This window comes from Hippoglossus stenolepis, chromosome 17 (genome assembly GCF_022539355.2).
Source record: "Hippoglossus stenolepis isolate QCI-W04-F060 chromosome 17, HSTE1.2, whole genome shotgun sequence".
NCBI lineage: Eukaryota > Metazoa > Chordata > Actinopteri > Pleuronectiformes > Pleuronectidae > Hippoglossus > Hippoglossus stenolepis.
This window is the reverse complement of record NC_061499.1, coordinates 7,699,664-7,723,992: the sequence shown is the minus strand read 5'-3', so window position 1 is coordinate 7,723,992 and position 24,329 is coordinate 7,699,664. Positions and strand designations below refer to the sequence as shown.

Sequence of the window (24,329 nt, the reverse complement as noted above, 5' to 3'; positions counted from 1 at the left end):
TCTGAATGCGATGTTGCTTTGGAAAAGGACGGAAAATTGAAAAGAAAGGAAAACAATCACCCACAGTCTTCTGACAGCTTTGAATCATTGCCATTGTGTAGAAATGTGTACATTCTAGTTTCTTTCCATCCTGCAGGGAGTGAAGGGTTTGAGGTGAGAAGCCATTTTACCCCAATCACGTCTGTGTGTCTGTGTCACTTCAAGCTCTGTCTCAGTTACACCAGACAAAAGATAGTTTACAGTGTCTGTCTGCCATTTCACATCTGTGTTCTGTTTTGCTTTTTGTCAGTTCCTGGGTTGGAGTATTTTCTGTGTGCTTGACCAAAAAAACACCTGAAATGCAAGTTTAGAAGCCTTAAAAAATGATTTTACATATTTCTTTAATGCTTAGTGATGTGGGGAAATTACTTTTTATTCAATATGTCTTGATGTTCATGTAAGATGTTCTACCTTTGTACTGTCAAGACCAGAACTTAAATCAGGTGCTTTTTAGATGAAATTTTATGTATAGTCAATCCCTCACAATGACCAACTACATGAAAACCTAATTGCACAGGTTTAATAAACAGCTTCACTGTGAACCTGAATTTGAATAAAGAAAAAACAGACAATCATCAGAACTATTTCATTCTGAAATGTAGCCGGACAATTTTAATTACAGACTGTCTCCACTCACTCTCCCTCTCAGGAAGTGATCCATAATGATTCATCTTGTCTTTCTGTCCATCACGTCCTATTTGTCTGCATTTGTATTGGGGTAATATTTCAAAACAGGTTTAAAAAAAAAAAAAAAACTACAATATTGTTTCTTCTTCTTGTTCAGGTGAGCCAACATGGGACTGACGGCCATCACACGGAGCCTGACGTGTGCCAGAAAGAAGAGGGAGGAGAGACAACTGAGCATGTAAATGGCACTTAGCTAACTTCCTGCCCTTGACTTTGATACAGAACGCCAAACAATCTAATGCTCAATAAACAGATGCTCATATAGCAGTTTTGTATTATTTCAGCTTGATGAATACCTCCTCTTAATGTGGGGGTGTAATGATATTTACTTAGTGCCCCTGAAAAATGTCCGCGCTAATTAAAACAGTAAAACAACAGCGTCGTGACTGCAGAGCGACTGCAGTCAATTAGCGGATACAAATATTTAGCTGTGCCAGTAATTGTATGAGAGACCTCGAAACATTTACAGAGCAGAGCAATACTGAACTGTGAAGGAAATAAAGAGGAAATAGTTTGGCTATAAACATCTTTCATCAGCCAACCTGTCCGTGACATCACACTGTTGTTGCGCTGGAAGATGATTCCTGACGGCGCCCAAGGCAGCTGTCAGAGAGAGATTTCCTAGCAACTACTAAACTGTTCATAAGTTGCTGCACCAAAATATTCCATGAAATCTAAAAAACCTATGAAACTTCTCGGTAAATAGGCATGGAGGGCAGAGTATTTAATTTAAGTCCATTTCCTGATTTGATGAGCTGCAGATTATTGTTGCATGAGCCGTAAAACAGGTCTGCATGGACCACTTCATACGTAAAGATGGACGACGCCTCCACTTCCTCCTGTTGTACAAAAATTAAGCCAAAATATCCTGAACAAGGGTGGCGCCATGTTTTTACATCATTTGGAACCAGAGTCGTTCAGGAGATGGAGCTGTGGTCTCGAGGTCCAGCCAATACATGTCATTGTCAACAATGATTTCTCAATCTCCATTTTCATAGCATCAAAGAACTAATTAAAACCAAACTTACTAAGAAAATAAACATTTGAACAAACATCAGTATGACCTAAAATGACAGAAACCATCTTTGAGACATTTTTATTCAAAGTGTGTTTTGACTCTTTATCCCCTTACTTGGAGGAGGCTGGGTTTATGACCTATAGTACAGCCAGCCACCAGGTGGCGATCCAGATGATTTGGCTTCACTTTTAGGGAGCTGTCATGTCATCCATCTTTGTATACAGTCTATCGTGACACTTAACAACTCACCCCTTTTTCAAGATGCGTTCCTGCGCAAGGGGTAATAAATGCTTCATGTTTTTATAGGTTATATTAATTTAGTAGAAATTATGTTTCTCAGAAAACGCATTTGTGGGTGTGTGTTTAAAACGTCACAACAGACCTGTCGTCTCTTTGTTCGTTACTGTTCGTCTTTTGTGATTTTGAGCAGCAGCATGTGAGTGATTACAGCTTTAAAAGGCCTCTCTTCACTGCGCCATTAGATATAGTGTGGATGAGGACAAAGCAATATGAATGCAGCTTAATTCAAGATGCAGAGTGCACATTAAAAAACGTCTGACATCAAAGGTAAAAGAATCGCAATTTCATAAATGTGAAGCCCTGACCAATTAGTGCTAATGCATTATGCATTATTAGAGGAAGGCTCGCCGTGTGCCTTTTGTTCTCTGTCACAGAAGTGGTAATGGCAGACCTCTTCTCCTGAAAACAGGTGCCTTGTGCCACTGCTCTGAAATAGAAACAGGATTCATCATTTAGCCGTTCTAATTAACAAACACGGTAACATGCTGCTCGGTATAATTTGTAATTAATTATAAGTGATATTTTCCTGTTCTTTTTACGACTCTTCCAACCTCAAATTCACTGTTTCCTTGCAAAACACATTTTTGCCATAGCTCAAGAATTAATTTGCTGATTACAACTGCGCTGCGATAATTCTAGTCTTATTGACCATTGTTAGGAACATTAGGACAAACACTCTCATATCCATGGAAACATGTTTTCCCCTGCGCATTTTTCCAACTATGTTATTTATGTTGATGTCTTCTTCTTGTCTTAAGGGTGAGTGCCGGCTGCAGATGGAGGCCCAGCGCATCAGCCTGTCTCAGATCCACGCCGCCCATCTCGAGCTGCTGCAGGAAGAGACGGACGCCCGCACACACTCCCTGGAGCTGAAATTGCAAAACCAGAAAGTTCACAGTGTCCTGGGTGAGCTGATGTACAGTTGATTGCCTTGTTTCTGGTAAAGCAGTGGTCCCTTTATGTGCTTTGATGGATCAAAAACAGAACAGGATTTTGGTTGTCTGATATATCGAGCATTGTTTTTCTACTCTGTTTATCATCGTCTGTGTGTTTTTATGAAACATTTAGAACATTTGAAATATTAAATTAATTATGTTGAATTTTCTGCTTTTTTTTTTTCACAGATGAGCCAAAATTCTTCAAATATCAGAACATGTTACAAGCTGTGTCAGAAGAATGCATTGAGATCATTCTGGTAATTATATTTATAACTAGAATGGCACTCAGTAGAGTGTTGACCTCCGCCAACGCCCAAAAGTCCCCTTAAATTCTATCCAACCAAATTAAGCACACTCAAATATCAAATACTATTCCCTGGAAAATTGGTGAAAATGTCAAAAACAATGTTAAAGGAAGTGATAAAAACAATTCCTCAGCGCCTTCGTCCAGATCTGTGCCAAACTTGAATGTGTTCTTTTTTGGCCCGTGTTCCAACCTTTCACGGAGTTTCATGGAAACCTGTTCAGTAGTTTTGTGGGGACAGGGGTGAAAACATAACCTCCTTGGCGGAGGTAATTATATAAATACAAATACTGTAAATAGGGTAAATGTTTTGTGTCTCTACATTAAAACAGTGTGAACCATGTCTCTTTCAGTCTTTTCGAAAGCTGTTTGGTGAAGAGTTTTTGGAAAGTGTTGACATGAGCTGGCAGCCCCCTTCAGAGGAAAGACCAGAAACTAGTGAATCCACCTCCATTATACAGGAGGCCAGAGGTACATTTTTTCAAAGAATTTAAATTTTATAAAAGTACCACAGAAAAACATGTATTTCAAGTGAATGCAGCATATCTGTGTATAACTGTATATTCTAAATCCAGTGTACATTTTTAAATAAAACAAAAGAGTCTAAAAGGATTTTAATCTATGCCACAATTCTGTCTCTAATTGTAGAGCTATACAGAGGTCTTCATCAGGTGAGGGAGAGGATTGAACAGGAGCATCAGAGACTGTCACAGCTCCAGGCTCTGCTGAGGGTTGATGTTGACAAGGTAAAATCTGTAGACTGAGTCTGTTGAACGAACAGAGGTGGATAACGGAGTCAACAGAGACACACTAACCAATCCGTCTGTGTCACAGATGATGGAACTGCAGATGGCGTTCGATGAGCTGAAGAGCCGCAGTGAGAAGGAGATCTCTGACCTACGTGTGCAGGTTGCCAGCTGTAGCTCCTCAAGCAAAGGTAAACAGAGTTAAAGTCAATAATTCAAATTCTAAATCAAACAGGTAAAACAGTAATATCTTGAAACTTTCCACACCCTGAATGTGCATATACTGAAAAACACATACCTGTAAATGGCAAATTTCTCTTACCTGTTTTTAGATGTGGACGTACTGTTCATTGTTTTGATTTGTTTCTATTTGCACATGAATTTCTTACTTCTCATAGATGACGAACATTTAAAGTTTCATTTATTCTAATCATAAATACTACCCAGTTGAGCATCTTTCACATTTCTCCTCTTTATCGCTGTGTTCAGAGGAGCAGGCTGGGGCACCATCTCCCTCCATAGCCAGTGAGTTACAGAAGCTGAAGGTGGAGGCTCAGGAGAAGCAGCTCCAGCTGGAGGAGAGTCACAGACAGGAGCTGGAGCGTCTCAGAGCTCACTACCAAGAGCAGGCCACAGAGGCAGAGGAGCGATACGCCACTGAGCTCTTCCTGCTGCAGCAGCAACTGCAGTTGGCCACAAGCACACAGACCCACTACAGGTGAGGACACTGTGAAAACACAACACAAACGACACAAGTTTTTAGAAAATGGGTACAGCGGGTTCATCCTAGACAGGTCCCCAGTGTATCACAGGGCATACATACCTAGACAAACAACCATTCACACTCCTATAGTCAATTAAGAGTCATCAGGTAACCTAAGCTGTATATCTTTGGACTGTGGGAGGAAGCCAGACTCCTCTTAGAACACCCACACAGACACGGGGAGAACATGCAGACTCCACACAGGAGGAACCGAACCCAGGTTCGAACCCAGAACCCTCTTGCTGTGTCACAGTGGTAAGAGAAAATGGTGATCCAATCAATTAAAATTAGTATATTAGACTATTTGGTTTGATTTTCTCTTTCACGGATTCTTCTAATTCAGCTTACTTTAAATTAGAGGAACTCATGTAAAAACATACTGAGCTACATAATCTAACATCTGAAGTGGAAGCTTCATGACCCAGTTCCGTTGACGACAAAGACTCGACTAATGAAATATTCACCAGTTTGTGTAAAGCGCCATTCAGGCCTTTTGTTAGTCCTCTAACCTATAAAAGTGCCTTTTCAACTATTCCAGATGGCTTCCTGATGGAAGTGATCATTGAAGCACTGATGTGCTGCATAGGAAACAAGATGAATTTGAGGCACTCGACATGAAGTGCTCAGAAGATTAAACCAAATTGGGTTTTTTTAATGAATCTCAGGTGGAAGTGACAAAAGCACCTCTGACTTTAACATATACAAAGATATATATATAGTCTGTCGTATAACCGGTTTATCACACATGGCTTTTTATTTATTCCTGTGTAAGAACTAGAACCTGCAAAAAAGACAATGTAAACCATAGTTAACTATAAACAATTAATATCTCTGAAATACTAGTGATGACATATGCTCACAGAATAATTAATATTCTATCATCTAGATTACTGTGGGTGAGTCCCACTGTTGCTGTGAAAACTAAGATGCTGCTGCCCTCCACTGTTTGATTCTTTAAATACACTTAATATTGTAGTTTCATGTTTTAGAAAAAGATTTCCAGACATACAGTAAAACGTGGATTTCTATTAGTTCCAATTAACTTCACATATCCTGACGGTATACAAATATTTGCACAATTGTGTAATATGTATGTCCACTTAGTTGTTTTGGATTATTAGTTAAGAATTTGAAAATGCCACTTTGGACGAGAACAATTAAAAAAAATATGCATATTAACTCATTATCAATAAAAAAAACAGGAATTGTATTGATAATGAAAATATTAAAAAAAATATTCAGACTTAAAAACTTACATCTGAACCAAGGTGTGATAGTCTCCTTTGTCATGTTGCTGTAGAGCCAATGTGCATTCTGGTAATAATAATATCAGAAACAGTGCCCCTTGTACACAGCTTCTTGGTCCTTATAGATGCAGAAGAATTACGAATTAAATTCATGTTATTACCTTCATTCTTTTCTGTTATACTGTATTAAAAATAAAAAAAATAAAATTAAAATCTGTAAACTTTTAAACTCATGTCTAGTTCACAGAACAATAAATTTTGCTTTCTGACTTTCAGCCTGTCCACAGTTCCTGAGTCCAGCTCTGAGAGGACAGACGAGCGCAGCGAGGACCTAAAGGTTTGGCTTCTAAATTTTGGTCTCATCTAAATCCCTCACGTCACATGCATCACATCCCACTATGAGCTGAAACGTGTACATGCATTAAGACGCTATGACAGTAGGGGGTTGTTGCAGCCTTTAGGCTACAACATGCTCTAAATCCCCAGCTTTGCTTCAGAACCAGCATCATGAGCGAATCTATATCTAACGATTAAAAGGGTCACACGTTGCATAACCCGCCATTTTAGCATGTTACCAGTGAACCAAGTGGACTTACTGTAGTCTCGGTGGCTGCATGTAAGGAGGATTCTGTCTTGCGTGAATGAACCGCTCTCCATTGAAGTCATCGCCCTCTCCCATCGCTCCAACTTCCATCCTTCCCCAGCCTGTCACTCTCACTCCCTCCAACGTCAGAACTCCACAACTCGTGACCGTGGGCCTCCTGCCTCCTCATCCGCAGAGATCAGCGATAGTGGAAGATTGACAGAGGCACAGGAGGAAAAGAAACCTAAAAAAAAAACGGGACATGATACTTTAAAGACATTATATATTTGGATTGGAAATGTTAAGCTTGAGGCGACTGGTAGACCAGGAGCTCCATGACTGTGGAACAAACAAGACAGGGATTCATCACGAGACAGAGCAGTAGTGTGTTGGGGGAAAATGTAGCTGTAATATAAGGCAAGACATCTCATAATCGCCCTATCATCCCCTCCCCTAGGGGGGAGGAGAGAACAAAATGTTGCATTTATTAGTGGGTTGGTTTGAGCAACAGTGAAGAAAACCTGTTTATTTCAGGAACTGTCTTGAGGAACTTTTACTTTTTAGAACTTCTTGTAATCAGCATAATTTTAAAACACTCCAGTGTGCTGTTATCTGGTAGTTTACTTTTAATCCCTGCAACTCCTCCTCTCCTCCTCTTCTCTGCTGTCTTCAGTCTTCACAGGACCAGCTTGGACAAGAGTTGTCAGAGGGAGGTGTAGAGTTGAGTTTGTCTAGCAGGTCCGCAGGCCTGACTGCACAGCTGCAGGCTCTGAGGAAAGCGCTCTACCACAAGTATGTCCAAGAAGTGGCCACTCTGAAGGAGCAGCACAACAGCGAGCTGAGGAGACTGAGAGAAGAAAGGGAGCAGGGGAGGCAAAGAGAGGAGCATCAGGAAGAGAGAGGAGAGAGGGAGCAGGATTTCGGCAGTGCTGGAAGCTCCAGTGGGAGCCTTGGGGCGGCCGAGCAGGTCGTGCTGGAAGAAAAACAACACTGGGAGAGAGTGGAGGAGGAGGTTGCCAAAGTAAGTGGGCAGGCAATTTGAATTTTACTCTCGTATGTAGACAGTATTAATAAAACTAACAACGATTGTATTTATTTTTATTGATATGAAAAGATGTATTCATGTTATTGTGATTGTGATACTTAACTTAATAGTCAAAGATAAAGATGTTTTCGAAAGATGTTTTCTGGGCTTTGGGAAGTTTCATTTTCACCTATTTCTGACATTTTATAGACCAAACAATAACTTAACAAAATAATCTGCAGAATAACAGAAAGTGAAACCAATCGTTGCAGCCCTAGAGTTATTCTGAATAGTGTGAAACACAATGTAACCCTCTCAGATCCACATTATGTCCCACATGATATAAAGTTCTTTAAAATATCTTTGTATCCATGTTTTCTTTCAGGCCATAGTTCAGATGTCAGTGGAATTTGCACAGCAGACTGAGCTGGCTCGCATCCAGCGTTCCTGCCAGACGAGTACCTCGATGCAGACACGGTCATATGAGGAGGAGATGAAGGAGAGGGAGGACAAGCAGCCTGCTCCCAGGGCTTCATTCTCCCAGGGCGCCTGGATGGAGGAGGTGGAGAGGGAGAGGCTGGAGAAGGAGCTGGAGGAGAGGAACGCAGAGATCCGAAAATTAAAGGAGGAGCTGCAGAGAAGTGAAACAGCACCTGAGAAGGTTAGTGAGTGGTTATACCTAATTTGTTGATTTATTTTCACCAACATTTGACCACATTTCCTCTGAGACAACTCACTTCTGTTGTGGCAATAATTTCCAGAAACGCTGTCTTACAATTATGTCCACACATACTAAATATAGTTAATATATTGTGGTTGAAGCTGTTTAATTTTGCCTTGTGCAAACTTTTACAGCAATATAATTTGGTTTTCAAGTTTACAGAAAAATTAACAATGGGTTGCTGGTAGAGTCGGATCCTATTTTATATATTATTTAACCCACTTTTCACCCCGAAAGCAACACAGAACCATTTATCCTCCGGTTAATGTATTAGGATTATTTCCCTTTTCTATCGTAATTTATTTGCTATAAATTGAGATACTAATATACATTTGAAAAGCTCTATTAGTAAGCATACATAGCCATAACCAGATTTAGGAAAAACAATTGTTTTGATGTCAAAGAATAGTTTTGATTCTAGATGATTCAAATTTTCATCATCCATATACTTATGTGTCCTGGTTTCCTCACGTTGATTCAGGAATTCTTTTCAAAACAGTCCTCATTTCTTGAATAGCTAATCCCAGGGTCTGGTCGTCTTTCACTAACAATTTATTGCATGATTAAGCTTTAACTGTGTGGTAGCAGGGGCTGTCAGGTTCAGTGTTCCTTATCAAATACGTTGCTGCTACACACACTTGGTGCTGATACAGAAATTATATCTGTTAAAATATACTTTTTTTTTTTTTTAGCTATAACCCAATTCTATGCTTCTTTACCACAAACCAGTTTATTCAGTACTTCTCTTACGTATCACTAAGTTTACAGTATTAGATATTGTCTGTAAGAAAACTATAAAAGTGTTATTTAAAACATTTACTCATACGTGTCTCAAAACGTGCTTGAGACCAGTGTCCATCTCGCTCATCTGAAGTCTTTGCACAGTCGTCGTGTCTGTGCGATGGTAGAAGCAGAGCTGAGTTTATGCTGTTCTCCCAGGAGGTGGCGCTATTGTCTATGTGGCTCAGGTGCACCTGTTGCCATAGCAGCACAAAGATAGTAGTGTTTCTCTCAGCTCCAAGGGAGTGAGAAGTGCGTCTTTGTGTTTGTGTGTGTGTGTCTGTGTGCTCGTAAAAAGGGCAGCGTGCACGTACGTGTGCTGTATGGTGCCTAATTTGAATTCACTCTCACTGATGGTGGCACATTCAGCCACACTGTCCTCTGCTTCTCAGAGTTTTCAGAAGTCTTTTTATCCCACTGCGATTTTACAATGACGGGGCTGCTGTCTGTGTTCTCTCTCCTGCCCATCCAGGCCCTAAAGAAGAGGAAGGACGATCAGGAAGAAGCTGAGGAAGATCAAGATCCAGGTGGGACGGGAATAAAGGAGGCTTATGCACTAAAGTTATCCTCGCAGAATGATGGAGAGTCTTCCGATACGGACAATGAAAGGTAGCGTTGCATTCATACTGCTCTCTAATGCTCTAATAATCAAATCAAGTGCACATAGAAAGTTCTTCCTGTATGATAACCTGCTGCATGTTTGTTTAATTCTGTCCATGAATCATAAACATTACTTATTTCCTGGTCAAGCCAAAGTTGGCGCAGTTTAATATCAAGCTTTTACTGACTTTTCCTTCTTGATGTCCACTTCACATATTAAAGAAACTCTTCTTTATTGTTGGTATTAACTACACTTTGTTTTCCCTTGTTCTTTTAGAAACCTGTTGCGTAAGGCCAATGAGAAACTTACTCAGGTGCTGGTCGATGTCCTGAAGACCACGGCAGCAGCAGAGGAAACTATGGGCCTCCACATGCAAAGTCGCTGTGATGCTTCCAGTGAAGAGCAGAAGGCTGCACCGCCCCCCTCCACCTCACAGAGAGCAACCTGGCAGAAAGTTAACACACCGCCCTTCAGGACTTATGCTGCAGGCAAGTATCACAGAGGTTTAGAAATGGTGTAGATATAAATGCTGGTCTCTTTATCCTGGCCACAGATGGAAAGACTGTAAAGAAAGTGGAGAAAAACATTCCTGGATCCACCCCCTGTATCTATGCCAAAATATAATGAGTTTGTTCTTGGCCCATGTCCCATCCTAGTTTTATGGAAATCTATTCTGTAGTGTTTGCGTGGTCCTGCTCAAACAAACAAACAAACAAACAAACAAACAAATGAACAAACGGATGGGGGCAAAACATAACCTTCTTGATGAAGGTAATTAGGACCTTTTGTCGGGTGGAGCTGACCATAAATTTGCTTCTATTAAGTTTGCTTAACGACAAAGTTTGCAATCCAAATTGTACAAATCTGATGTAGATTACATTTATTGGGGTTTAAATTTATTATATATATTTTAATAAATTGGACTCAGAGATTGAGTGTGGATAGAGTTTAGTTTCAGTTCAGTTTCAAAGTGTCAGACAATCTGCTTCATGACTTCATAATTCATTTCCATAACCAAAGAGGTTTTGTGTGGTTTCTATGTTGAAAATTTACATTAACACATAGTCCACTGTCTGTTTACACTGTCTGTTCACAAATTCAACGTGATCACTAACTGTGCAAAGAGCAGCAAGGACAGTTAGTCCTGTAATTCCGATGTCAGGATAAATATCATCAGATTAGCCTGAAGTGTGAATGGTTCATTATAAGTGAATGTGGTGACTCCACGGAAGCAACAGACAACAGTTAGTCTCATGACAACAGTCAAATCCTAATACTGTTTTTGATACAGTGACTTTGCCACAATCCAAGCTGTGGATTAATTGATGAACCTGTAACTTGATTCTTACCGTTTCTTTTAAAGATGAAATATGACGTAGTATTAAACTGGCCTTATCTGTGGGTCTTTGGTCGGTGTCGTCGAATCAAGTACCTGCAAGAGAATTTCTTCATGTGCCGTGGAGACTGAACTTTACCTAATCTTGTGTTTGGATGCAAATAACTTTCAAATTATGCAAATCAGAGATATTCCAGTGAAATGGACCGAACACAGAGGTGCAGTTGTGTTCAGGCATCAAGTCACAGAACTGAACGTCATGGAGCACCGGGCTCCAAATCCATTAAATTCTGTAATAACCAAGGACACATGAAAATAACTTGACTGCCTCTGTGCTTTAAAAGATTCAATGCTCTATCCAGGTGTGTCTGCAAGTCAATATTGTTCCAGTATGAAAATGTTCTGTCAGAAATAGAACCGTAACAAAGTGTCAAGTGTGAATCTCACTCCCGCCTCCAGCTGTCACGATACATCATGTAAACCAGCTTGAAGGCAGTTGTGTGAGCGTTTGTTGTGATTTTATTTGTATCTTGCTCTGTCGTTAATACAAACTACACATCGTGAGCATTTTTAGGACCATGACCGGAGGCATTGTATTTTCTGGCAGGAACGCCTTGAGAGGATTTCTTCGAAATTTGGCATAAACGTTCACTTGGACTGAAAGATGAACTGATTTGATTTTTGTGTTTAAAGGTCAAAGTCGTTACTACATATATTACATAATCTCATACAACTGAAAGGTGGTAATTGTAGTTTAAGAAGCCTTACAATAACTTACTCTATTTCTGTCAAGGTAAAAAAGGAAAAATATCTCTATTACCTGAAACGCTCCAAGTCGGATGTAATAAACCAGTTGGTCAGAAAATATCTGAGTGCTTTAAACCTCAGGTGTGTGTGTGTGATATATTTACACTCTCTGTTCCTCCTCGTCGCTCCAGGTCACGCTGCTGACAGTTGCCAGGGCAGTGAGACCTCCACAGACGATGTGATTTCGTGGTCCAGGGAGACAGAGGCTGATGAGGGTCTGGAGGAGTCCCGGCAGATGATGGACAGCCTGCTGCTGGGGGCGGGGACACAGTTAGAGAACGAGGAACATCTCATGGGCATCGGCAGCCGACTCCAAACGGCTCTGGAGAAGATGTTAATGGCCATCACAGAAACCACTAACCAGGTACAAACCAAACTTTGTCAGTCAACTGATCTGGGTTTAGTGTCTGCTCCCATTCACAGCACGGATTTACTAGATTATCTTCATTTTCTTGCCTTAATGCAAATCACACTTTCTATTTACCCGGAAACTTTGATTGTGTTTTACCTTCTTTAAGAAATTAGTTGTTTTGCAGAGAGATCAGTAAGAAAAGATGATGATGGATATGAAGCAGGAAGCCAGAAACTGGTTAGCTTATCTTAACTTAACATGAGGAGTAAAGCCAACCTACAGATTCTGACCAAACCATCTTTGTAAACATTTAAATAATCATCTCTGTTAATATTTGAAACCCACCCCATGTTAATATCCCTGGTCAAGTGAAGGCAATCTTAATTGGGTTAATGTTTCAGAAGGGTTTGACATGATCGGCTCTCTGTGTGTGTTTTATTATAAGTTACCAATAAATGGAAAACCCTAGTGACACGTTTAGCTTTTGTCAAAACATTTAAATGCTCACTCTCCACACAGTTAACCCCCTGTGTGCTTCTACGCCTGTTCACGGACGTATAGTGGTGATGAGGCTGCAGAATTTGGCCGGCAACAAAGTTGTCCTGTCTAGAATTCACGCACAAAAGAGCTGCCTCATTCCCGGTGGTTGCCTGTAGATACGAGCTGTATTTACACTTGAGCTTTTGTCCCGGCTGACCTGCCTATCGTAGTCCAGTGGGACGGAGCAGCTCCACCCCCCTGCAGGCTGTCTGTGTAACGTGCCTGCTGTGTCCAGTGTCAGCCCACAGAGACGGGGCCAGTTTAAGTAGGCCAGTGGATGTGTTACGGTAACTGACTGCACGACACATCTTCCCCTTGGCTGGAATTCATGCGTTATTCACGCCGACATGCATTTTATCTTGGTGATCTAAAAATAGCTTGAAAGAAATTTCAGGCCAGGCATCACAGCATCGTTGTTCCACCGTCCATCTCCGCCACAGAACGTTATCACCACAATAAATAAATTATGTACGTTTAATGTACGTAAGCTTAAATAATACATTGATATATCAGCAATAAGTTTGATAATTAATTCAGTGTTTTATTTTTTTTTAATGGCAGAAAATTGTCTCCAACCTCAAAATGAAAAAAGTCTTCTAAAATAAATTAATCATGAACAGGATGTCTTTGAGTTCTGAAATGCTAGTTAAACAAAACAAGACCTTTTTATACATATGACAACAAGGATTCTGGGAAATTTATGTGCCTCTTTTTTATATTAATAGATTACACATGACACACACAATAAGCAGCAGATAAATCAAAAATTAAAATGACAGTTGCTTGCAGCTCCAGTAAACACCCACTCGCAGTTTACGTCTCTTCCAACTACACACAATTAACAGCACAATAAACTCGTAATCAACAAAGCCTCTAATGGTTTGTTCAATGATTTTCCTGCTGCTATCGATCCCATACACATTAATCTTTCAGTGAGCGGAGCTGGATCATCATGTCTGGGAAGCAGCGTCGTGAAAGAAAGATTGATGTAACAAGCCGGTCAGGAATGTTAAGTGTCTTAAGCGTTAAACTACTGCTGTAAATGATTTGCTCGGGAAAGGTGTCTGTGTTCGCTCATTGCTCCCCTCCCATTATCTGCCGGTGAGACGCCTCAGTGAGACATGGAAATAGTATGACTGTTGACATGTCAAACAGAGACAGTAGGTGGGACCTAGAGGCTGAATGTCAGAGCGACTTAATCGCTTCTTTTTGTGGCTGCGTATAGGGAGGTAATCCAGTTTGGCAACATTTTGTGGAAAGGGTGTGTGTTGTCTGTGGTTATTTGCGCCTATAAGGCGTGTGTGTGTGTGTGTGAGAGAGATCTATTTGCAAATCTACCTGGTCCACTGGCCCTCAGGATTGAAGCCACGCCTGCTTCCCTCCCACTTTTGCTGAACAGTATCCTGCTGTGAGCGATCAGTGTAGGAAGTGAAAGAAAAAAATCCTCCACTCAGAGACGGGGAAAACTAACCTGGAAGTCCAGGATTTAATCTTTTATTTTTAAACCACATGAGTGGACAGAGGCAAAGTGAGTGTAACAGAGTGACTGTAGCCCGCCTGGGGTAAGTAAACCGCGCCTGAGAGGAGACCTATCCGGCATCAGTGAGTAATACTATGTTGTAAGCACCGAGCATGTGCAGAGAGAGGGAATGACAGTCCCACGAAGGAAGTAAGAAGACCGAGCGACTTTACATCCGCACGCTGTCATTTCACCCTCGGCTGGCTGCCGCTTGGACCAAACAATTAAAAGGGGCCCCTGGGAGGCTTCCCTGCAGGTCGGGGTTGCTACGGTGGCATAGTATTGTTAAAGAATCTCCAGAGAGAGAAGAGAGAGAGCGAGAGAGCGAGAGAGAGAGCTGGAGCTGACGTGGGAGCGGGAGCTTTACGGAGCGGCATCATATTGTGAAGAAAGAAGGTCAGAATTAACACAGAGACGACTGGAGCTTTTCAAAGAGGACACAAGTAGGAGAAATGCTTGCCTTTGTGTTGACATACCTTGTGCTGTCATGTTCAGGAATGCCCTTTAAGCTGTTGGACCAAACTGTGGATTACACCTGCTGCCGAGGATGACACTTTTTATAAAACGTTCGCCGCTGTCCGATGATTTTCTGTCTCAATGTGTACCTGGAACTCGTTCTACCTCAACCAGGCAGCATGTGATCAAGATGACGTGAATGTCACCCTATCCCAATGTTGTTTACTCTTCTGGTGTGTGGCAAACATAGAAACTGTTGCTTGGAGCTATCCACAACCTTCTCTCCCCACTGGACTTCATTCTCATTTGCGGTCGTGCAGCCCAGCCTGACGGATCATGGCAAGTTGAGACGTCTTTTGATGAATCCAGGAAAAGAGCGACAACGTAACAGAACGAGGTTGGAAGTTCTCCGTTTACGCATCCGTCCTTTACCATGGACTCCCACCGCTCTTACTGGAATTCCAGCATGCAGAACAGCACGTGGGTGGAGGGGGAGGATCAGGATGTGTACGAGGTGGAATCTCGCATACCCCTTCCCCGACCTTTCCCAATTTGCAGCACCTTGAACGAGAAAAATGCCGTGGTGGTTCAGACAAAGATCTCGCACATCAATCACAGGACTAATGGTCACTTGCTTAAAGTTATGTCCAAAATCTCCCTGCCCACTCCTCCTTATACAGTAAGTTTTACACCTTTATCCCACAACTGTACAGCTTTTTAAATTACACATACAGAGTAGGATTGTGCAATTTGAAACAGCCTCAGATGGATGTAGGACATGTAGCTGATTAATTTCTTATGGGCACATTTTCTCTCAGCCTGTTTTATTTAGTTCAGGTCCACACATGCAGATGTGATGCAGTTCCAAGCAGGAAACAAGCAGCTCTCTGTGCTGCTTTTCTATTTGTAAATGAAAATATGACTTCTATGTGGTAGGGTCACTTTGCTACTTCCTGCTTCCCGTAACATTACAAGACCTTTGCTCAGGTAGATGGAAATCTATGGAAAGTAAATATGAAAAGAATGCGAACACGCTGGCGGTTTATTGCCTTGTAATGATTTCTCTGCCCTCTGTGACTTGACAAGAAGTGATGTCATAGTGTCAGTGTGTCACGTTTACACATCGCCTCATTTTGTTTCTGACTTTTGTACATGTGGCCTTTTTTGTGCAGACGTGCATCTTAGTTGTTTTCACATTATGAGACAGTGAACTGTTTTCTCAGGCCGTTCGCAGTCGTCTTACATTTTTAAAGGTGACAACAAAATGCTTTTCTCAGTCAGTTTAATAAAAAACTTGCTTATGCAAATTAAAACAGTATAAAACTAAATATTTTCTCATATCCTCATATATTGTCATCAGTATGAAAATTCTTTATACAATGTTAAAATAGACATTGACAAGAGATAGTGTCAAACCTGTCATATAATCACATGATCAAATGACAGTTTATCTGTCTTTCCCTTCTCCCATCTAATGAGTTTGGTAAGTGCAGGTTTATTTTGTGGATGTCACAAGTGTCCCTTTCACATGATGGATAGATGTGTTGTTTGCTGAGGGTTGATCCAGTGATTTTTACATGTCACTCCATTGTCAGAACTTTAATGATCATTTCTGGCTCCTAAACTCTTTCTTACGCTTTCTAAACCAATATAACTCCGACGCTATCAGCCGAAACGGATTTCTCCAGCTGAGTAGTTCTTTCTATGACTGGTAAACTGATCTTCATGCGTTAAATTGGTGGAGTGCTCCTTTAGGACAAAGATCTAACATTAAAAACCTTTATGCTTGCTGAGATTAAACGAGTCATTCCTTTCCCCCTCCTCAGCTGGAACATGCCCGGATGACCCAGACCGAGCTGATGCGGGAGTCCTTCCGCCACAACCAGGAGATGAGCGAGCTGTTCCAGAAGCAGGAGGAGCTGCAGGAGAGGGTCTCAGAGGAGTCCCGCGCACGGGAGCAGCTGGCTCTGGAGCTTCACCGCGCAGAGGGTGAGTGTGTTTAACAGACTTTGTGTTTTTGTGATTTTTTTTTTTACAAAATAGGTTCAGCGTGAAATGATTTGAGTCATATTTTAGTTTGATTTAAATGTTTATCACATTTATTGGGCCCCAGGAGTTCGTCAAAGAATCTGATTTAAATGTTAAGCCACCTTAAAGATATTTTCCTCACACGTCTTCAAGAAATGCAGTTTCATTCACAGTCTCCATGGATTCTTGCGGGCGATCTATTAATGATTACAGAAAACAGAGCTGCATTAGAGAGCATAAGGCACTGAGGTGAAAACACATGTGTGCATGGGTTCGGAGGTGGGGGGTGTTACTGGGAGTGAGGGGATCAGCTGCTGGAGTGGAAGTGTAAAGGAGTGTGAGACCATCTGTGCTGAGAAATCGACAAATGGTAATTAGCGTCTGTGAGTCTGTTTCTTGTTTGTGTTTGAACATTTGATTATATCGACAGCTAAATGAATGCGTATGGAGGAAACCGTAAGAAAAATCTTCAGGACAGAAACCTCAGTCAGACTTCGGTGCTTATTTTACAACTGAGAACGTTTTCAGTGCAGCGACAGGGCCTTGTGGGTCGGGAGGGCAGGGCGCCTGTACCATCCTTGTCAGAGACAGCTGGTCCATGAGGGTCAACTGTTACAACCACATTCACTCTTTACTCACTTCACTAAGTGTACAGTACAGCAGTCATGTCCTACACTCTGGCCTCGTGACACTGAGCGATGGTGAGTTTATAACAACTTCTAATCTTTCAGTGTCTTTGACATTAGTAGGATCCTGTTACCATGTTTGTTTTTGGTCATAAGGTGCCAGAGATTAGCAAATATTTGCCGTCATATGTTTGGTATCATGTGACATCTGTGCAAGAACATTATAGATAATAAGGCTGTAGCCAACAGCTGTGTTGACAATATCCCAAAGCTTGTTTTGTACAAAAGCTAAACACTTTTGATTTATTGTCGAAGAAAAGCAGCAAATCCTCATATTTTTGTAAATCAGAAAATATTTTTATATTTTGTTCCTAAAGAAGATTGAAACAATCACACAATTTTCCCAATAGCTGCCAATACATTTTCTGTTGATTCACTTACAGTTGTAGCTTCAAGAGAGAATAGATTCTACCCCCCAAGCTCTGAACCTGACATTTCATTCAAACGAGTTTGAGAGCAACTTTTCCGCATCTGGTTATGTGGCATGCTTCTTCCTTATAAACTGTGAAGGAGTGTTTGAAATCTGTTGTCTCGTGGACACCTGCTACAGCAAAGTGGATGGATCCACGTAGGTAAAAGCTCAGGGTGTGGCCTCTTCAAACTGGTTTTGAGTTAAGTGACGGACTCAACCTGGAAAGAAGATCTTCTTCACTGGCTCATGTACATACGATACGTCATTGAAATGGAACGAGATTGAGATTAGTTAGACGGCTGTAATGTCATGATGAAGTTGTTTTGCAGATTGTCGGGAGAACTCTGTGTCTTTGGTGGACAGTGTTTTTTTTAGGGAGTAATGATGTGCATCTGTGTGAGGTATCCCTCCTTAGGCAAACTTTACACACAGCTTAGGTTCCTGCTGACATTTCTGAAATCAAATGACAACACAGGTGACATTTACCTTCTGTCTCTCTCCGCTTCACATAAGATAAAGAGCTCTTTGTCCACACGAAATATATACATGCAGGAAAAAAATGTGAAATATTTAGATTTGGCCTCATTCTACACAAAAATTTTAATCACGGAAATTAATGAATGGTCCATGACCAGTCTGTAATTGTGTGCCTATCTCCTTCCCTGTATCCATGAACTGAATACCATGGTGCCTAATGCTTGCTGACCTGTGACAGAGCAGTACAGTAATCATAGAGCTTTGCATTGTGTTTACTGCTTGTTCTTCATGTCGAGCTAAATGGGTCAGACGTGCTCACTTGTATTCGTCTCTGCATTTGAATGCGTCTGTGTGTGCACCTCGCTTTGTTTGTGTGTTTTCGTTTGCTTTTGTGTTGTTGGTAACCTTGGATTTTGTCTCCCGCTGTTAAGTGCTCATTCATCTGGACGGCAACCATACGTGTGTGCGTGCGACTGAACCTTGACAACAAGGCTCAAGCTAATTCCGCTGTATTCTTCTGCTGATTGATTCCTTCTCTCCCACACTGTCCACACTCAGGTGTAATTGATGGCTACACGGGCGAGCGGGCTGCGTTGGAGGAGCAGTTGCGTCAGAAGGGAGAGCTGCAGATGAACCTTGAGCAAGAGCTGCAGGTGAGGAGGAAGGATGATAACCTTTCTGTGAGGCAGCACGTCACGTGACCATGTTAAAAGTATATGTTCGTGTCTTGCCTTTACACAGACAGAGTTGTGAGTCACACACGTAAGCACAGTAACTTCAGGTTGAATTCAATCTGCCGGAAGGAAAAACTAAAAATATGTACATATAGAATAAAATGTGAGGCATAAAAAGTAGTGTGATTCTCTTTCTTATCATATATATGTGTCAGCACATATATTAGAGTGAGACTTGGGCCACAATTTCCTGGCCATTTTAAGCCCAAGAGAAAATTAACCAAGCCTGAGCAGAACCGACAGGCTTTCTGTTTATTTGTGTCAGAACCTGAGCGAAATGCTTTATTCCCCAATTACAGGCACATGAAGTTTAAAAAGCCAACGTGACCAAACCTGACCTGAATATTATTTCAATTTTTTTGTCTACACCCGGCCTGACCTCGGGCTCGGATCAGATATCCACACATTTTAACGCATATATTCAAAACCAACATTAGGTTGATCCCACTAACAAATATTTTCTGTGTAGCCAGAGTGAAATATATAGATTTTTTCCCCTCTGTTCTATAGATATTCATTGTTGTCCATTGAAATCTCATGTAAATCTCTTGGGTACTGAAGTTGATTTTGAGGCAGTCCTACATACTGCATCCCGTTGATGGTGATGCTATTAGTGCACCAAATCCACCGCAGGGTACAGAGAACCCAGCCTTTAAGTAACAAAACAAATATTCTAATATAAGCCACGTTATAAGTGGATATGATTTTTCCCTGCAGGTTACAAGTAGCCGGCTGCAGGAGTTGGAGCAGGAGAGGCTTCAGATGCAGGAGGAGCGGGAGCTGCTGTCACGGCAACAGGACGCTATGAGGGAGAACGCCGGGCCCCGTGAGCTTTGTACGTATTCCAGAACTCCCTCGACGAAGATGAGAATAACCTACACTACTTGTAGACAGGAAAATATTTGGAAATCAGTATATTCAGCTTGTTCTGAACCATTCATTGTAGATTTTTGATGTCTAGAAAAAACGGAGTAAATTATGACCGAAAATATAAGATTTCATCTCTGTCCTAAGATTTTCTTTTCTATTTCATTAGGGCTCAAGTTTCCAGTTCCAGTTTGTTTCGCACTATTGTATTTAAACGAAAGTCAAACGTTCGTCTCATAAACTGACACAAAAACTTTAAATTACTCGTTAAAGCTTGATTTGACATGAATCATTAACCCAGAGTCAGCTGCATGTCATAGAGTGGTTTTAATCATTGTTTTGAATTGTCTTTTAAACTGCTACTCTTAACACAGTACATTATATTGACAGTATACAATTCCTTCATCTGCCTTTATACTGGTTTCTCTGAAAGGTCTAAGACTGATTCAAAGGTGCACAGCCCTCATATTGATTTCCTCTGTTGTTCACATGTTGCTGCAACCTAATGAAAGTGATTTAATACATTTACGAGCGTGAGTGGTTGGGTGGTACAGTCAGTGTCAGGTGTAAAGACCAAGGGTCAAATAGTCAATAAAAGAATTATATTTTTGTCAAGTCAACACCTTTGGGCTTATCTACATTGCTGTAACACTTGCTACTGCTTTTTGTGACACAGGTCATAAATTTACAGGTACTTCCAGAAACATCAAGTTCGATAACTGCTCATTTTACATTATATATATTATCAAAAAGGTTTCCCATGGGTTTCACTGTTACAGTGGTGAGTATTCTGTATCTAAGTGTGGAGACCAAAAGGGGCTGTTTCCGAAAGCTTTTCCTTTCACCACATCCTTTCTGCTGCATTAACCTACAACTGGCAGACAGAAAAACGCACTGCCAGACTATCTCCACCTTTCTTTCTCCTGTTCATGACAAAACCCAGAGCATGTTAAACTCCTGTGCTTTCTTATCCTCCCGTAGGCCTAGTTGAAGCTGCAATGGTTGCAGCACCTGAAGCAGGTGTGTCCACTTTGAGCATGGCTCGCTCATGTCTATATGTTCTTTTAATTTGTCTACTGTAGCTGAGTGACAGTATACATCTGTTTAACCCTAATCCAGCAACTCACCAACAGAAAATAAATAAAAGCTTGGAGCTTGCTTGCTTTAGGCTCACAAATTCACTCAGTTCAATCACTAACCTTCGCTTTGGCTTTCCATTTTCATTGACTTTGTCCTGCTCTGTCATTCTTAATGTCTTGGAGTCAATGTTAGCCCTCATATTAGCATGTTTAAATTAAAGTAATCTTCAGACATATAACTGTAGTCATGATTTCCTAATTGTCAACCATCTTCACACTGTTTTATAATGGTTTATGTTTATTTCAATGTAGATGTGTGCATGCTGTGTTTACAGCATTTCTTTGAGTGAGATGGTTGGCGGTTCAGGAAGTCCCTCCCCCTGCCTGTAAACGCTTATTGGGCATGGATATTGCTACGTCTGGACTGTCCATGTGTTTGATCTCTGTGTCATCTGCACTCTCTCACCTTGTCACTTTTGCACTAATCCTGTGGGGTTTGATCCTGGGTGAACTGGTGGTTGTTGTTCACTGGTGTCGGCAGAAGGGTAAAGAGGCGCCATGATGGGTGTTCATGTTTGGTAACAGGGCATTATGTCGCGAAGCTGACTGAGATGTTAGAAGAGTCTGATGTTTGCCATTATTTCCGTATGGAGTGGAGGAAAATGAACCGCAATATATGAAACCAGAAGGGCATTCGATACTAGAAGAATAAATACATAAATAAGTAAATAGAAAGAAATACATTCTGCTGTGTTAATGTAAGAAATGAGACCATTAGAAACTAGAATGGCACTCAAGAGTTTATACCTCCGCCAAGGTCCAGCATTCCCCTCATGAACCTGCATTTAAATTCACTAGATTGAATTGGCAACAAATTTCACAATCATATCAAATGTTTTTTTCATCAAAATCCATGAATTGTTTTCTGAAAAATCTTGGGGGGGGAAAAACACCCTTTCTCGCAATGTTAGAGAGAGTGAAAAAACTTCTTGGAGCAAAGTAGTTTTTGTGTAATGTTGCTAACTAACTAAAATTATCAACATTGCAAAGAGCAAAATCAGCATCACTTGTAATTTACCAGGCGCACAGACGTCAGACTCTTCAGATCCATCTCAGCATCCTGCTCATCACTGAAATCAAACCTGAATGACTAAATCACTCACGTCAACCACCTCCAGGTGTCAGGCAGTGATGCCTAACCTCTCCCCCTCTCCGTCCCCCTGTAGACCTGCTGGAGGAGACAGAGAAGCTGATGAAAGAGAAGGTGGAGGTCCAGCGTCAGGCAGAGAAGGAGAACACAGAGCTCCTGAAGCAGGTGAAGCTGCTGGAGGCCGAGCTGGAGGAACAGGTCAACAGGGTGATAGAGCTGGAGCAAGCTCAGATGACCGAGAGCGGAGACCTGCAGCAACAGATCCAGGCTCTGGAGAAACAGCTGGACAAGAACAGGAGGTTCCTCGATGTAAGTGACAAAGAAAAGTAACTCTGCTTTCCTGTCGTCTTTGTTGAATATCTGTTTTAATGTCTGTCTATTTCACATATTTGTATTTCCTTATTTTGGTGTCCAGGAACAAGCTGTGGACCGAGAACACGAGAGGGATTTCTTCCAGCAGGAGATCCAGAAACTGGAGGAGCAGCTGAAGAATCCACAGAAGCTTCAGACAGGCTCCGAGCAAAGAACCCGAGAGGTAACGGGAGAAAGCTCTGTTCTCTGTGGACCAGGCAGTAATAGAGATGTTCATTGTTGTGGCTACAACACTCAGCTCAGAGTCGCACAAAAGAGCTGGTAGAATTACTTGTGCTGTTTGGAAAATGATACCAAACAGTGTGAGAGTTACGCAGGTGAATAAATAGGATTAATGTTTGCCCTTGCGATCTTTTGAAAGTTGTGTAATAGTGTGTTTTATTGCAATGGTCTTCAAATACACAATACACTGGGGGTGCTAATGTTAGTCACTGCACTTTTTCAGCTTCTACTCAAATACAAGACTTTGTCAGAAATAAAGCAAAGTGTCTGTATCATGTGAATTCTGACAGAAGGACAATAACATAATGTGTAATGTGACCCCTGATGTCAGGATTCAGAAGTGAACACTCATGTCAGGGTCATGGTGACAGTTCACAGGATGAATTCAAATAACTTTGCTTAAAGCGCCGCAATATTTTTATATTGCATATAACACGTGATGTGAAAGGGGTCATATGTGATAATGAACCCAACTTTACAGCTTCCCTTAGTTCTTTAGTGTTGTAAGATATTTAGGTTAATTGTTTTATAGTCCTCAACTTTTTATGATCAGAAGGTTAAAGCTTGGCTCACACATTTTAGGACCTCAGAATTGCCACATGATGAAGTTTTATCCGACTCATTCGTGACAGCAGCAGTTACTGTTTCATCATTGTGTATTTTCTCTGCCTGAGGTTCTTTTGCTTTTCTGCTACTAATTATTTTTATCCAAACACCATCTAGTCCCCTCTCTCATCAACGCTGTCATCTCATGGAGCTGCAGCACATTTGAATCATTATTTTTGTCCTGAAAACAATCGATTGAATCTTTTCACATCACAAAGAGTTTTGCATGTTAAAGTTTGTGCCCTGTTTATCATGGACACCTTATTTGTAATTAAATAGAAACAATAAGACAAGAAAATCATGCAATTCAAAAAGTTTTCCTTAAGATAATATGAAGGAGCAGAGTCGGCTTTACAAAATAGACTTTTCTGGGATTTGGGCTCTCAATGTACATTTCAAACACTTTCCAAAAATTTCTAATAACTTAGGTTTTCCTGTTCTGTCTCTGGGTAATGCTATGGGTTCCTTGTGTTTGTTGCATATATACATATTATTCCCCTGTCGCACTTCTGCTTCAACTTTACCACTTTTATCATTTCCAGAGACTTGTGCCACACTTTCCTCACTAAGTGCTTTTTCCTCCCCTTTTGCCCTTGAACTCTCCCTCCTCTGATCCTCTATGCTGCTGCCTTTTCTCCCTCTTGGCTATTGCAGGTGGACGGAGTAACCTTTAAGGTATTGCTTCTAGCTTCATGTAGAGTCAAGTCTCCCCCAGAGAGCAATTAGTGCATCTTAAGTGATCCTGCCCGACCCTGTAGCAATTAATGACCCTCTCCGTCTCTGTCATCCCCCCGTCTCTCTCAGCTCCCTCTGTTTGGATTTGCTTTACTGTTTTACTTCTTTTGGAAATGTCTGAACTTCACAACAAAGCCCTGTCTCATTCTGATCCGTCCCTTTTTAAATGTCCCCATCAGCAAAACGGTTAAAACAAATTA

At 41.2% G+C, this 24,329-nt stretch overlaps 1 protein-coding gene across 3 annotated transcripts in view; it reads left to right on the top strand.

Moving 5' to 3' along the window:
• akap9 (A kinase (PRKA) anchor protein 9) overlaps positions 1 to 24,329 on the top strand; it is a 56,118-nt gene that overhangs the window by 16,966 nt on the left and 14,823 nt on the right. For 2 of the 3 annotated variants that reach the window (XM_035183640.2, XM_035183641.2), the window contains 19 exons: positions 824 to 904; positions 2,803 to 2,950; positions 3,169 to 3,239; positions 3,640 to 3,757; positions 3,935 to 4,032; positions 4,121 to 4,223; positions 4,522 to 4,750; positions 6,319 to 6,379; positions 7,299 to 7,646; positions 8,035 to 8,310; positions 9,623 to 9,759; positions 10,028 to 10,239; positions 12,026 to 12,258; positions 16,588 to 16,750; positions 18,923 to 19,017; positions 19,816 to 19,933; positions 20,947 to 20,985; positions 22,271 to 22,503; positions 22,610 to 22,729. In XM_035183640.2, the coding sequence (XP_035039531.2) occupies positions 824 to 904; positions 2,803 to 2,950; positions 3,169 to 3,239; positions 3,640 to 3,757; positions 3,935 to 4,032; positions 4,121 to 4,223; positions 4,522 to 4,750; positions 6,319 to 6,379; positions 7,299 to 7,646; positions 8,035 to 8,310; positions 9,623 to 9,759; positions 10,028 to 10,239; positions 12,026 to 12,258; positions 16,588 to 16,750; positions 18,923 to 19,017; positions 19,816 to 19,933; positions 20,947 to 20,985; positions 22,271 to 22,503; positions 22,610 to 22,729 (2,883 nt within the window). The remainder of the gene's footprint in view (positions 1 to 823; positions 905 to 2,802; positions 2,951 to 3,168; positions 3,240 to 3,639; positions 3,758 to 3,934; positions 4,033 to 4,120; positions 4,224 to 4,521; positions 4,751 to 6,318; positions 6,380 to 7,298; positions 7,647 to 8,034; positions 8,311 to 9,622; positions 9,760 to 10,027; positions 10,240 to 12,025; positions 12,259 to 16,587; positions 16,751 to 18,922; positions 19,018 to 19,815; positions 19,934 to 20,946; positions 20,986 to 22,270; positions 22,504 to 22,609; positions 22,730 to 24,329) is intronic. The other variant, XM_035183642.2, reaches the window with a different exon arrangement.